Source organism: Ixodes scapularis, unplaced genomic scaffold (assembly GCF_016920785.2).
Source record: "Ixodes scapularis isolate PalLabHiFi unplaced genomic scaffold, ASM1692078v2 PGA_scaffold3__209_contigs__length_174095766, whole genome shotgun sequence".
NCBI classification, from domain to species: Eukaryota; Metazoa; Arthropoda; class Arachnida; order Ixodida; family Ixodidae; genus Ixodes; species Ixodes scapularis.
The window spans coordinates 139,803,734-139,819,939 of NW_024609868.1; the positions used below are offsets into that span (position 1 = coordinate 139,803,734).

The following is a 16,206-nucleotide window of genomic DNA, read 5'->3' on the forward strand; positions in this document are numbered from 1 at the left end:
AAGCAGCCACCAAGACAGCCGACGACAGCCTCTACGACAGGTTTTAGCAAATGTCCTGCAGAAAGTTCCGGCCAGCCAAATGTCGAGGCCGAACAGGCCGAACACTCAGTTCCACGCACCAGTACGGACTTGAGAAAAGAGGAGACAGCCGTGTCCGCAGGAAAGCAGCTTGCACTCACACACACTGATCAGCAACAATGCACGCGTTGCTGGGAAAGAACTTCCAAGCAGCCATCAAGACAGCCGACGACAGCCTCTACGACAGGTTTCAGCAGATGTCCGGCAGAAAGTTCCGGCCAGCCAAATGTCGCAGCCGAACAGGCCGAACACTCAGTTCCACGCACCAGTACGGACTTGAGAAAAGAGGAGACAGCCATGTCCGCAGGAAAGCAGCTTGCACTCACACACACTGATCAGCAACAATGCACGCGTTGCTGGGAAAGAACTTCCAAGCAGCCACCAAGACAGCCGACGACAGCCTCTACGACAGGTTTCAGGAAATGTCCGGCAGAACGTTCCGGCCAGCCAAATGTCACAGCCGAACAGGCCGAACACTCAGTTCCATGCACCAGTACGGACTCGAGAAAAGAGGAGACAGCCATGTCCACACGAAAGCAGCTTGCACTCGCACACACTGATCAACAACCACGCACATATTGCCGGGAAAGAACTTCCAAGCAGCCACCAAGACAGCCGACGGCAGCCTCTACGACAAGTTTCAGCAAATGTCCGGCAGAAAGTTCTGGCCAGCCAAATGTCGCAGCCGAACAGGCCGAACACTCAGTTCCACTCACCAGTACGGACTCCAGAAAAGAGGAGACAGCCATATCAGCAGGAAAGCAGCTTGCACCCCCACACACTGATCAACAACCACGCACATATTGCCGGGAAAGAAATTCCAAGCAGCCACCAAGACAGCCGACGACAGCCTCTACGACAGGTTTCAGCAAATGTCCGGCAGAAAGTTCTGGCCAGCCAAATGTCGTAGCCGAACAGGCCGAACACTCAATTCCACGCACCAGTACGGACTCCAGAAAAGAGGAGACAGCCATATGAGCAGGAAAGCAGCTTGCACCCCCACACACTGATCAACAACCACGCACACGTTGCTGGGAAAGAACTTCCAAGCAGCCACCAAGACAGCCGACGACAGCCTCTATGACAGGTTTCAGCAAATGTCCGGCAGAAAGTTCTGGCCAGCCAAATGTCGTAGCCGAACAGGCCGAACACTCAGTTCCACGCACCAGTACGGACTCCAGAAAAGAGGAGACAGCCATATCAGCAGGAAAGCAGCTTGCACCCCCACACACTGATCAACAACCACGCACATATTGCCGGGAAAGAAATTCCAAGCAGCCACCAAGACAGCCGACGACAGCCTCTACGACAGGTTTCAGCAAATGTCCGGCAGAAAGTTCTGGCCAGCCAAATGTCGTAGCCGAACAGGCCGAACACTCAATTCCAGGCACCAGTACGGAGTCCAGAAAAGAGGAGACAGCCATATGAGCAGGAAAGCAGCTTGTACCCCCACACACTGATCAACAACCACGCACACGTTGCTGGGAAAGAACTTCCAAGCAGCCACCAAGACAGCCGACGACAGCCTCTATGACAGGTTTCAGCAAATGTCCGGCAGAAAGTTCTGGCCAGCCAAATGTCGCAGCCGAACAGGCCGAACACTCAGTTCCACTCACCAGTACGGACTCCAGAAAAGAGGAGACAGCCATATCAGCAGGAAAGCAGCTTGCACCCCCACACACTGATCAACAACCACGCACATATTGCCGGGAAAGAAATTCCAAGCAGCCACCAAGACAGCCGACGACAGCCTCTACGACAGGTTTCAGCAAATGTCCGGCAGAAAGTTCTGGCCAGCCAAATGTCGCAGCCGAACAGGCCGAACACTCAATTCCACGCACCAGTACGGACTCCAGAAAAGAGGAGACAGCCATATGAGCAGGAAAGCAGCTTGCACCCCCACACACTGATCAACAACCACGCACACGTTGCTGGGAAAGAACTTCCAAGCAGCCACCAAGAGAGCCGACGACAGCCTCTATGACTGGTTTCAGCAAATGTCCGGCAGAAAGTTCTGGCCAGCCAAATGTCGTAGCCGAACAGGCCGAACACTCAGTTCCACGCACCAGTACGGACTCCAGAAAAGAGGAGACAGCCATATCAGCAGGAAAGCAGCTTGCGCCCCCACACACTGATCAGCAACAATGCACGCGTTGCTGGGAGAGAACTTCCAAGCAGCCACCAAGACAGCCGACGACAGCCTCTACGACAAGTTTCAGCAAATGTCCGGCAGAAAGTTCCGGCCAGCCAAATGTCGCAGCAGAACAGGCCGAACACTCAGTTCCACGCACCAGTACGGACTTGAGAAAAGAGGAGACAGCCATGTCCGCAGGAAAGCAGCTTGCACCCCCACACACTGATCAACAACCACGCACGCGTTGCTGGGAAAGAACTTGCAAGCAGCCACCAAGACAGCCGACGACTGCCTCTACGACAGGTTTCAGCAAACGTCCGGCAGAAAGTTCTGGCCAGCGAAATGTCGCAGCCGAACAAGCCGAACACTCAGTTCCACGCACCAGTACAGACTCGAGAAAAGGGGAGACAGCCATGTCCGCAGAAAAGCAGCTTGTACCCCCACACACTGATCAACAACCACGCACGCGTTGCCGGGAAAGAACTTCCAAGCAGCCACCAAGACAGCCGACGACAGCCTCTACGGCAAGTTTCAGCAAATGTCCGGCAGAAAGTTCCGGCCAGCCAAATGTCGCAGCCGAACAGGCCGAACACTCAGTTCCACGCACCAGTACGGACTCCAGAAAAGAGGAGACAGCCATATCAGCAGGAAAGCAGCTTGCACCCCCACACACTGATCAACAACCACGCACACGTTGCTGGGAAAGAACTTCCAAGCAGCCACCAAGACAGCCGACGACAGCCTCTATGACAATTTCAGCAAATGTCCGGCAGAAAGTTCTGGCCAGCCAAATGTCGCAGCCGAACAGGCCGAACACTCAGTTCCACGCACCAGTACGGACTCCAGAAAAGAGGAGACAGCCATATCAGCAGGAAAGCAGCTGGCACCCCCACACACTGATCAACAACCACGCACACGTTGCTGGGAAAGAACTTCCAAGCAGCCACCAAGACAGCCGACGACAGCCTCTATGACAGGTTTCAGCAAATGTCCGGCAGAAAGTTCTGGCCAGCCAAATGTCGTAGCCGAACAGGCCGAACACTCAGTTCCACGCACCAGTACGGACTCCAGAAAAGAGGAGACAGCCATATCAGCAGGAAAGCAGCTTGCACCCCCACACACTGATCAGCAACAATGCACGCGTTGCTGGGAGAGAACTTCCAAGCAGCCACCAAGACAGCCGACGACAGCCTCTACGACAAGTTTCAGCAAATGTCCGGCAGAAAGTTCCGGCCAGCCAAATGTCGCAGCAGAACAGGCCGAAAACTCAGTTCCACGCACCAGTACGGACTTGAGAAAAGAGGAGACAGCCATGTCCGCAGGAAAGCAGCTTGCACCCCCACACACTGATCAACAACCACGCACGCGTTGCTGGGAAAGAACTTGCAAGCAGCCACCAAGACAGCCGACGACAGCCTCTACGACAGGTTTCAGCAAATGTCCGGCAGAAAGTTCTGGCCAGCGAAATGTCGCAGCCGAACAAGCCGAACACTCAGTTCCAAGCACCAGTACGGACTCCAGAAAAGAGGAGACAGCCATATCAGCAGGAAAGCAGCTTGCGCCCCCACACACTGATCAGCAACAATGCACGCGTTGCTGGGAGAGAACTTCCAAGCAGCCACCAAGACAGCCGACGACAGCCTCTACGACAAGTTTCAGCAAATGTACGGCAGAAAGTTCCGGCCAGCCAAATGTCGCAGCCGAACAGGCCGAACACTCAGTTCCACGCACCAGTACGGACTTGAGGAAAGAGGAGACAGCCATGTCCGCAGGAAAACAGCTTGCACTCACACACACTGATCAGCAACAACGCACGCGTTGCTGGGAAAGAACTTCCAAGCAGCCACCAAGACAGCCGACGACAGCCTCTACGACAGGTTTCAGCAAATGTCCGGCAGAAAGTTCTGGCCAGCCAAATGTCGCAGCCGAACAGGCCGAACAGGCCGAACACTCAGTTCCACGCACCAGTACAGACTCGAGAAAAAAGGAGACAGCCATGTCGCAGGAAAGCAGCTTGTACCCCCACACACTGATAAACAACCACGCATGCGTTGCCGGGAAAGAACTTCCAAGCAGCCACCAAGACAGCCGGCGACAGCCTCTACGACAGGTTTCAGCAAATGTCCGGCAGAAAGTTCTGGCCAGCCAAATGTCGCAGCCGAACAAGCCAAACACTCAGTTCCACGCACCAGTACAGACTCAAGAAAAGGGGAGACAGCCATGTCCGCAGGAAAGCAGCTTGTACCCACACACACTGATCAACAACCACGCACGCGTTGCTGGGAAAGAACTTCCAAGCAGCCACCAGGACAGCCGACGACAGCCTCTACGACAAGTTTCAGCAAATGTCCGGCAGAAGGTTCCGGCCAGCCAAATGTTGCAGCAGAACAGGCCGAACACTCAGTTCCACGCACCAGTCTGGACTTGAGAAAAGAGGAGACAGCCATGTCCGCTGGAAAGCAGCTTGCACCCCCACACACTGATCAACAACCACGCACGTGTTGCCGGGAAAGAACTTCCAAGCAGCCACCAAGACAGCCGACTACAGCCTCTATGACAGGTTTCAGCAAATGTCCGGCAGAGAGGTTTGGCCAGCCGAAAACAACAAACGAGGGAAATATAAGGAGTTACTGCATATGGAGGAGTGGAAAGGCAACATGGCCGGACTTGGAGGGCAAAAGAAGACACTGTTGGGACCCATAAACATCTGAGATCTGCAATCTCTTGACTGTAGTGTCCTGGCCATCGGTTCTAAAAATGTCTAGGGCAGATGATTTCATCGGAACATCGAAAAACTTCCTAGCATTTGTTAATGAAGCGACTTCGCACGTGCTTTGAGACACCTCTAAAACGATGACTGGGGATTTCCTGATCAGGTAGCAGCCTCCTTTGTTGATGGTGTGGGTGACTCGTTTTGCAACAGAGAAGCATGTTGCTCCCGCATGTTCAGAAAGCCTGCGGCTAACTTGCGCCAAAGGGTTGCTATGTGTTCGCAGCAGGGACTTGAGTTTTCCGAGAAAACTTTCGAAAGGGAATGCACTAAATGCGTCAAGCGGTCCATGGACAAGGCACTCCTCGGCAAGGTGGCTCAATGTGTGTACATTGTAACTTAAAAACCGTGCTCCGTAAAGTCCTACGGTGCCATACTCCTGCACAAAAAAACGAAGCAGGTCTCTGGCATAGGCGTTATGCTCAACGTGGTGAGCTGGTGATGCATGAATTCTTATGGCCACATACAAAAAGAGAAAATGTTCGTACTGGTGATCTGGAAGCAGGCCCCTCAGAACAACAGGTCCAACATACAAGAGGAAGGTCCGGAATTCTGTTGCCTTCCACCGGTCGACCTCTTCCACACCTCTGGGCTTCCGTTGGAAGTGTCGGGGGAATACTTTGGCACACGACTTTAGTCTTCTGTTGAGTTTTTCTTTCTGAGTGGTTCTCAACGATCCACGCCCCCTAACCCACGTTTATGCAGGCGGCGCATCACACCTAGACACACTAGATGCATGTAGTCTAGGGGGAAAAGTGAAATTATATCATTTTTCAGCAGAGTGAACGGCGAGTCACCCACGTGGTGCAATGGGTCCTCTTGGTCACGAAATGACTTGTCAGTTCGTTTTGGTGCTTCAAGTTCCGGGAATGTCATCCTTCCCTCAATGTGCCGACCCTTCTGGCAGCACCTCTCACAGCCATGATACCCAGTATGGCCCTTGACCTTCTTAACAAAGCTCCTTGCAGGAGCATCGCATATGACGGCTGTTAAATGGACGGTTAGGCACGAACCTTTGTAAACGAAGCCGTTGGCTGTCATCTCTTGAATTTCCTTCAAGAAGGGGTCAAGAAAACTTGAGAGGTCTGGAGGCTTGCCGCTGTCGCAAAACATACTGACAGCAAAAGGGGTGCTTTCACCACAGTTTGTCAGGCGACAAAGGATTGGCCAAAAGCCAATGTTTGAACTCTTATAAAGAGGGAGCCCATCAATGTTTGCTTGGAGGAGAAGCTCCTGTGGCACTGTTTTCCCTTGCAGGGCTTGCTCGATACCTTTCTTCAACCCAAAATGAATAAAAGTTCCATCCTGCTCTAGCGGGGCCTTCCTCTCGGTGCCGAGAATAGTTCGGGCATCTTTAGGGACGTCGTGGCCGAGTCCCCTTAACGCAGCAGCGGTCTCATTCACTGCTTCATGTGTGAAGTTGAAACGACGCGCTAAGATAGCCAGTTCCTCCGTGGCCGTGCGCGGACAGTCTTCCGAGGTAGCTCCGCTGACCTCGAAACTTGCGTTGCATGGCTCGTCTTCAGATGCAAGCGCGTCTGCTGGTCGCAGCCTGTCGCAGGGTCAGCTCCACTTCCGTCAGTTGTGCTGCTTCCACAAGAGCCGGGGCAAGGTTCGTCATCGCTTGAAGCGCTGCTTGTTGCGTCCCTTGAAGAGTCGCTTGAAGCGGCGTCGGCGGTGGACCTTCCGGCGGCGGCCGTAGCGTTTGCGGCCGCAATCCTACTTGCGATTTCATCAAATTCCTTTCGCAGTGTTCGTGGCTTTTTCCACCTCGAACTCATGCTGATCAGCTTGGTGAGGGGAACAAACGAGTCAAGTAAATAAAAAGAAAAGCGGTCGCCCGTAAAATAAAAGGAGCGCAGGGCCTGCGTGGGCCTGCGGAAAAGACGAAGGGTCGGGGGCGCGGGAAGGCACCTGAAGGAAAGAGTTCAGAACATACAGTACTCGAGAGGCTTGGCCGCGAGCGGCTGACAACGAGGCATTGTAGTGAGCCACTGATCACTGTAGTGAGCATCTGATCACGTATAGGTGCCTCCAACCGAGTAAAGCCAAGACAGAGCCACCACCAGCCACGAGTAGCCTGTGCCGCTGTACCAGCTGTGCCGCTTATGCCCTTCTTGAGATTCCTCCTGAACGGTGACATCTGGGCACAACAGCTACAGAATTTTTCGTCGTTTTCCTATAGTAAAATTAAAGCTTCTGTCTTGCACATAATTTTACAAGAGCATGAGCAACTCAATGTCGAGCAAGCGGTGCTGCTCTATCGGGTGCTTACAGCGTCTACGTTAAAGAAGTGGTTTATTAAATCGGTCGTAATTCCATCGCTACGCAGCAGGGTCCTTCAACCCTGACTTTGGGCCTTGGGGTGGGTGGCCGTCCTGGCTACGCGGTCGCTCCAGTGCGAGCTTCCTACCTTCGATAGCAATCGGGCGTTTCGCGAGCCTCGAGCGTGAAAGAACTCCCTGCCGGTGTAGAAGTTGCTAGCGGGAGCACGTGAAAATCACTTTTTTTTAATTTATATTGTCTCACTTTCGTTAGAGGACGTGAGAATGAACCCCAAGTTGGAGCCACACGCTCGAGCCACCAGCTTTATCAGTATTGTACCGAGGTTGTACCTATGGCTGTACTATCAGTGAGTGGGGCACAAGCGAACGTGAGCACTTCGCTTGAAAAGATGCACCGATGACATGATTGCTTGCTTTATCACGTAAGCCAAAGGACCGTGTTTTTCAGCCCAGGTAAATAAACTATAAATCACAGAAAGCTCAAACTCCACGAGAATGTACGCTAGCGGTTGGGATATAACGCGGAAGTTTGACAACATAACATTGCTTGGATCGGGTCACATAAGCCTAATATGTGGGCGCCAGCTGTGGCATCTATTTCCAGCGGGGAAAAAAAAAACCTTCTCACCAAGAACGAAAACAATATTCTCTTTCATTGACAAGTTTTTTTGTTGTTTTTTTTTTTCTTTGATATGAGTCCCAAAATCGTCCGCAATGTCAAATTCTGTTTTTACGATATTAGGCTTAGGTGGACGTGTCGGCTCGTAGAGAAATTTATTTTCTCTGTCATTTTTTTTATTCAGATATCGTAACGTTTTCAAACTTCCGCGTTCTATCCCAACCGCTTGCATCACATTCTCGTGAAGTTTGAGCTTTTCGCGGTGAATATTTAATTTATCCAGGCCGAAAAACACTGTTCTTGTTTCTCGGGTGCTCCCTTACAAGTTCCAAAAACAGTGGCTAGTGACCACTCCTAGCAAAACCTCAAAACAGTGAGCTTTGCCTCAATAAAAACACAATAACAATAGACTATAGCACGTTCGTAGTCAAAAATGCTCCCAGCCGTCTTAAAACCCGAGACCGTGAGCTTTGTGAACTTAGTGAACCACCAAACTCCACATAAGGCTATTTGTCTCTCGTTACAAAAGCCTGAATTTGTCATATGGGTGAGGCTTGAGCGCAGGATCCCTGGGCTTTGTTTAAGCAGAATGGCTGCCATGTGCTAAAGTGTGCTAACCTATGACAATACAATCCGCTGGGTACCTCAGCAGTTCTAATTTCGGCTGTGATACATCTTCGGTTTCTCTCAATAAAATGGCATCAAAGCAGTGCCATTGAGCATAGAAGATCTCGAATCCCAGACAGGAACTCACCGGACAATTAAGCTCACCGGATAGACGCTCCCCCCACCTCTTCCCACTTTGTAGATCGAACGCTGCAGAGGAGGCGACCTCCCCTCCACCATTCGCTCCACTAAAGAGGAAAGGGGTGGGAGGAGCTTCCGCTTCGTTCTTGACCTGTCACCGGCTATAGGCTCATCACTCCAACATTGTTGTAGTTCTTTCGACGAATATTTTTCACATGAACGGGCCGCTTCAACAAGTTTCCCGTTCGACTAATTCGCCTAGTGCGAACTGTCTTATTCGAGGAATTGTCCGTCTACCAGTTGTCTGTCGGCGAATGGGCTTTTGACGAATGGTCCTAGACCCTGCCTCTTATGGGCTTCTGACGAATGGTCCTAGACCCTGCCTCTTATGCCTAGTTTTGACAGTCATGTTCAGTGCTATTGAAATGACTGCAATGGTAGAGGCGTTGGTTCGCCGTTGAGAATAAAGTAGCTTCGTGAAGTAATCACGAGTCATATGGTTGTCCAGGTTGCCTCAATCGACGTTCGCTGCGCTATGCCCGCAACCGACGCAAATGTCTGAACTAGTAGCAAGACCTGCATTCAACAGTGAAATGTGCAAAACAATATTTTTTTTCACGCCCCTCGATGTGTTCGCGTTTGAATTTGATCAATTCAAACTTTGCGTTGTGCTTGTTAACAACAGGGGTGGATCCAGAACTCCCTTTTGGGGGGGGGGGGGGGCAAAAAATTTGTAAGGATACTATTCTCCCATTCTTTCGTCTGCGCACCGGGGGGGTTCAACTAGGTAAAATTGCCTTCCTAGATGAGGGGAAAGGGGAGGGGGGAGTAGACTGTCTGGGGGGTGGCCGGCCCCGTCGCCCCCCCCCCCTGGATCCGCCCCTGGTTAACGCGGCCACCAGATGCTAGGCAGCTCGCACGGTGCGAGCGGTGCGAGAAAACAATGCTCGCCCACTAATCAACGACACCTAATATTTTTTTTGTTTTTTGCCAGATGGCGCGAGTTATCGCCCAACGCAATTTACGATTGTTTCCCTACATCCCTAGGTCCCTTTTCTCCCTCGGTTTCCGTGATTCTACAGGTCTGTCCCCGTGCCTCCCGAGTCTTCTTCCGAGCACGACGTACCGCACCGAGCAGCGCATTTTCTTTGTTTAATATTATTTAGATTTCGTAGATTACGTTAGTTTTTATATAGATTATTTCGTTTTGTGTAATTGTATTCTTCATCTGTGTCCCCGTGTTTTCTTCCGAGCACGAGGTTCCGTATTGAGCACTTTTCTTTGGTTCGTATTATTTAAGTTTCGTAAATTTAGTTTTTTTTTTTTTTTTTTTTTATCGATTATTTCGTATTGTGTCCCCGTGTCTCCTTTCGGGCACGAGGTTTTGCACTGAGCAGCTTTTCTTTGTTTTGTATTTAGATTTCGTAGGTTAAGGTTTTTTTTTTAGTACTATCGACTATCGTTTTTGTAACGATTATTTCGTGTTGTGTCCCCGTGTCTTCTGAGCACGAGGTTCCGTAGTGAGCAGGTTTTTATTTTTGTATTTTGATTTCTTAGATTTAGGGATTTATTTTTTTAGTACTTTCGTTTTTCGTATTGATTATTTCGAGCGGTGTAATTCTCTTTTTGCTGCAACGACGCAACAAACTCAACGTCGACGATGTCCTGGCAGCCCGGGTAAGTGACCCCTTTATTACTTGACTTTCGAGCACGGCTGAAGTTTTAATGCGGAACTATGCGATTGGGCGTACTGACAGAGCAGAGAGCACAAGAGTTTGTCGAAGTGTGATTGAGACGGCGCAGTGTGTGCGTCACCGCGTTCCGTGCATCTTCGTCTCTTGAGCGCACAACGATGTTGCTGCTCGAGCGACGCTCGTTGAGAAGCTCGCGCGCTCAGTTATCCCGCTATTACTCGTGAAGTACCGTACGCTCGAGCTCCGCTTTGCTAGGGGGAGCTCGTGCCGTCATTTTGAAGCATGGGTTGGGCACGCTATCTCTGGGCACGCTACCGGAAAGCGTACGGTCTACCAAAACACCCTAAAGCCTGGTTCAGACAGTTGCGTTTGACTGCGTTTGACTGCGTTGCGGCAGCGAGAAACCAGGACATCCCTGCTGCTTATATCGCGTGCTAAGATGATTCCTTGAATTGGAATCCGCGCTTCATACGAAGCACAGATGAGCCGGTGATTCGCTTTCCGTTCTCGACGCAACGCAGTCAAACGCACTCAAACGCAAGTGTCTAAACCGCCCTTACCGCTCATTCACACTGGAAGCGGATCCGCGTTCGCAAAGCGGTTGCAAACGCGGTTGTATAAAGATCCAGTACAATTGCACGCGCACTCGATGTCCTCGAGCGCGCGTGCAATTGTACTGAATCTTTATACAACCGCCTTCGCAACCGCTTTGCGAACGCGGATCCGCTTCCAGTGTGAATGAGCGGTTAAGGCCCGCTTCACCGCTCATTCACACTGAAAGCGGATCCGCGTTCGCAAAGCGGTTGCGAACGCGGTTGTATAAAGATGCAGTACAATTGCACGCGCACTCAATGACATCAAGTGCGCGTGCTATTTCACCTAGTGCGCGTGCAATTTCGCCCAGCAACTTTACGTCGCAACACCAGCAGCACGGACCTCCCGCATTCGCACGCAGCAGCCGAATTGCTACGACTTGCCATCATCATCAGGAAATTTTATTTTCCTTGCACTATTTAGACGCACAGTTACATGCTAAAAACATGTTTTTATATCTTTAAATTGCGTTAAAAATACAAACTCATCTTTCTGAAACAGTTCATTTCCAAAAGCGATCCATTTCAAACCAGAACCAAGTCGTCAGTTATCATAAAAAAAAAGCAAATTGGGTTACGGGGATATTTATTCACCGCATTCGGTGGGAGTTAGTACCACGAGGGCGCCACAGTATTTGGTGCCCCAGTAGACTTCCGGTAGTGTATTTATTTCTTCAGTAACACGCAGCGATCGGAAAATAAGATTTTCCTTCGGAGAGGTACCTCTAATAGGTTTGTAAGAACCTGCGCTTTGTAGAACGTAGTACAAATAACAAAAGGATGTGTGGTTAAACATTTCGACAAAAACCCCGAGACTGGGACAAAAAGGGACGGACAAACTCCACCACCAGCTCGTTTGCGCCCTTAGCTTTTGTTCAGGATGTGTGGCAAGAGGAAAAGAAGAGGAAAACCGGAAGCGCGCAGGGGTCCGCCGATAGTGGGCGGCAGCGAGCTTGTTTGCAAACAAACATTGGTGAATACAGCCAGTAGTTGGTCAGCAATTTAAAGTTGCGACAAGTCACTTGCTGTAGATGAGCAATTTAGCCAGTGCTGTACACCGCTAGCGTGGGGTCTTTAGCGTGCACCACGCAGTAGTGATACACGACCGCACGCTGGTACGATGCTCATCCAAATCGAAATGGGCAGGGGTGGGGCTCGAACTCAGGATCCCTGGATTCTGCAGCGTGAGCTTTCGCTCCACGCGCGTCGAGCTGGGTGTGCGCTTTAGCCCACTCGTTACAGGGGCCGAACCCGATTTCAGCAATTCGTGTCGATCTAGGGAAAGCTATGAAACAACCCGCCAGCAACCCCGAAAGTGCTTGAAAAGTTGCCCCGTCTGAAGCGGGCTGAATGGGTAGTATCCGTACAGTTGTCAGCCTAAATAAATATTAAGAATAAGTTTTGCATGCTCCGAAGTGGTAAGTTAGCGCGAAGATGTGACTCTGTAATGCCCTACTTGGTCGCACTGTTCAGTGCTTGGTGCTCTGATCAGTGCTGATCAGTACGCTTATCACCAGTAGACAATGCTTGGTCGCTGCAGCATGAGTGCGGCCACCGAAAGCTTTGTATTTGCCATCTTGTGCCCACAGGAAGTCAGCCTTTTGAGCATTAGGCTAGATGGCATCCGTGCTGGAAAACACATTCTTGTTTGCCATCATTCGACAAAAAATTTTCTAAAACCCTGTGGTGACTATGTTATCTTCAAGAGCATGTGGACAGTTTTACGAAAGTGCAGCATTGCAGGAAAAAGGCAGAACTCGTCAAATGCAAGTCTCATGACATGATCAGAGGACATGCCTTGGCACGCCGAAATGCTACGTCCTTGCCTTCGCACGCTTGGACACTGATAAAAAGTAGACGTCGTGTGAATGTGTTAACCATTCGGGAAGGTTTTGAAGGTGTGTCGCTTTTTACATGTCTTTGCCGCATACATATCACTCGCAGATCTCTGGATAGTCCAGCAGTTCTGTTTGGTTGCACTATGAGTGGTTGCTATCATGCGCTATCGGCAGTGTTTAAAATGTACTCGTATGGATCCGAATTACTCATGTCACCTGAAAACAGAGCAGCACAGTTATGTATGGGTTACAAATCACATTGACGCTTTTGAGCTATGCTATCAGGGGTGTCGGAAGTGGGAGATGGGGGAATCGAGAAAGATAAATTTCTATTCCCTTCCACAGATTTGGTTGCTAGAAATGTCCCGGAGGAAAAGAACGATCTCCTCCGCCGCTGTGTTCTGTCGGCACAAAATCAACTAATTGCTGGCCCACGAGTGCTGCAAGTTACAAATACAGTCTTCAGAGTAAAGTAAAACGCTGCTTCAGAGGCACATAAATCATCATACACGACAGACCTTCAGCATCATCTACACGATTTCAATGCTTGTTCAGTATGCCCAAGTGTGCAAGGGTGGAGATGCAGCACTTCAGCATTCCAAGGCATGTTCTTTGATCCCGCCGCAAGACATGCATTCAATGAGTTGTGACTTTTTTATGCCGTGCTATGTTTTCATAAAGATTTCTATGTGTTCTCAAAGGCACCTATTACCAAGTACACAAGGAAAAAAAAATTCAGCGAATGATTGCTATTAAGCCGAAAACGTGTCTTTTAGCACACTGCCGCCCAGCCTCTTAAAGGGATACTACAACGAAATTTCGGCGCTTATTTCTTGGTCTATTCGTGTTCAAGGAAGCAGTATCCCATCAGACGCACCAATCTCTTGTTGAAAAAGACACAAAAGGAATTTGAAAACGAGTTAAACGATTAGCAAAGAGCGCCCGGTGGCTGCTGCTAACGCCTCCCCGAGAATATATTTTGTGTGTCCCAAAATGCCGCTATTGTTCCTCTACAAGATTATAGAAGATTGACCCGTCACTCAAAATTCGTATAAAAGCAGCCGCCTCCGTGGCTGGAACGTCTAGGACATCTTCTCGATGTCAGCCTTGACGCAGCTTTGCTCGTCTCGAGACAAACTACGTCACGATTGCGGCGGAGGCCATGTGCTCTCCGCTGGCTGCTCTCCGAGCACTTGCCAGAGTGGGCCGTTTATAACGAAAAACACAGCCATCAGGCTCAGAATACAGACGTTTTATTGTCATTTACGGATATTGTGGATCATATTCAGCCTATTTGTGAACACGACGGGTATATTTCAAATTTCGTTGAAGTATCCCTTTAAAACGCTTTAACTGGTCAACATCCCGTTGGTACATGATGGCCGTCTGGTGGCTGCATTCGCGGAGTGGAGAAGCGTGATCTAACAATTGTCATAGAGATCAGTAAATTAATGCATTTTTTTTAATATCAAACAGCAAACTTAATTTAATCGTAAGTTACAACAAAAATATGAAACTCTTCTTTTTTTTGGGGGTCAGTATGCACACCTTTTTGTGTGAATTTAGGAAAAAAACAAAAACATTTGTGACATTTCATTTAACAGGCATAGGTAAGAAAAGAAATCTGATTTTTCTCTCATTTTTTTTCCCCAATAAAATGCTCTGATTGCCGGCCCTCAGGAACTCTATCTCATTCTTAGTCGCTTTGTTAAACCCAAGGTACATTGTGCAGTATTTAAAAATAAATAGTGCGGCACACCACGAACTCGGTGTGCCACTTACACGGGCTTGCACTTGAGCCCGTGCATTGCGAGCGCTTGCCCGTGATCATAGGTCAGTCATGCTCAAACCTTTGACGGAGTCGGACGTCTTTCATTATTGGCGGGTCTGCTGGGCCGCAGAAACCGTCCATCTTCAGTTCCACGCGAGTGAGCCCTCATCAACTTATTCCGCGTCCTCTTAGGCCCATCCTCCCTTTCTCAGCAGCACGGCCCTAATCTTGAATTATTACCCATTGCTAATCAGCTGTGGCTTTGCCTTGCAGTAACGAAAATGTCATATTCATTACAGAAAGGAAAACCGCCCTTTTTGTGCGGTTGAGTTTGTCGGGGATGACAGCGTGGCCGCTGTTCCGACGGCCTGGCTCAATGCTGACAAGACGATGTGTTCCTGGCCAAAAAACGTGCCACCGGCATCAGTGATAAAACTGGCCCAATCTCAGGCCCCACCTGGGAATGAAGAGGAGTGGCCCCTCCACCCTGTGCGGGTGTTCTCCTATTGCAGTAAGTGGTGTTTGTATGATTCCCTCGTGGCTTCAAGTTGTGAAATCTTTGCACATACCTAGGGGCATTAGTCATTGATATGATCATGTAGTATATCTAAAGGTAAACAATGTTTAGATCTGGACTGAGAGTGTAGTTTGCATATACAGGGATGCCTCGTTAATATGGACACCTCCGTTCCTTCCTAAGATTGTCCATAATGTAAGCTGGCCACATTAATAAGACAAAGGTTTATCTAGTATTTACCCAATTTGATCCCGAAAACTTTGTCTATATATATACACAAATTCAGCTCTGTTATGTCATGGTGCGGTGGTGGTGCGTTAGGCACACTTCCGGTCTGGGGCTGTGGGTGGAAGTCACCATGCGGGGCGTGCATGCCTGTGTTGTTTTAGAAGAAACCAGGCAAAAACTTGCCTTCTCGTCAAAACGCAGCAACTGAGGCTGTACCAAAACAGTTGCGAAAGGTTTGCAGATCAGTATTCATGAGTTTTCTGCCTGCTTGGTTCATCCAAAAACATGGACAGGGCTAGTGAAAAGGAAAACCAGATGGCATTGGACCACGATTGCTTGTACAGAAAGCACTTTGAGTTGAATTGGCGGATACTTATGGCCATCGAATTCATTTGTTTTGTTCCAACATGAATGTGAAAAAACGGCCAAGTTGTTTGGACCACCCGCGGACTATGTTTAGTGTGTCTTCAAGTTCGGACGGCTGCCTGATCGTTCAAACCGTTGTCTGCTCTTCCAAACGTTCCTGCTCGTTCAAATGACAGCGGCCCGTAGCGAAAACATTGACCTGGTAATTGCAATATGGAGTAAGCGCAGGCCTTCAAAAGACCTTTAATTTTGAAGGTTGGTCAAGGTAAGCAGGCTCAGTGTAAACAGTAGATACAAGATGTTGATAATTGTTATTAGTTGCCGTCACCGACTTGTTATGTCTCATTCACTTGGACTGATTCTGCTTGCAATTTTTCGTATCAACGTCAACCATCTCCGCTACAGTTCATGCTTTTGCAGCTGGAGCGACGTAATGACTGAAAATAGCAAGCAGAATCTCATCCTGCGAATCAGGCTTTAGCGTCCATTCTGCGGCGTCTACGCGGAATGAATCGCCACATGCAGTGAAACAAGCCTAGTTAATTTTGCTTAGGCTGCTAAAGTAG

At 49.5% G+C, this 16,206-nt stretch overlaps 1 protein-coding gene across 1 annotated transcript in view; it reads left to right on the plus strand.

The window, feature by feature from the left end:
• LOC115323663 overlaps positions 1-16,206 on the plus strand; it is a 59,983-nt gene that overhangs the window by 31,914 nt on the left and 11,863 nt on the right. The window contains exon 2 of the mRNA XM_042292896.1: positions 14,829-15,040. Coding sequence (XP_042148830.1) covers positions 14,829-15,040 — 212 coding nt within the window. The remainder of the gene's footprint in view (positions 1-14,828; positions 15,041-16,206) is intronic.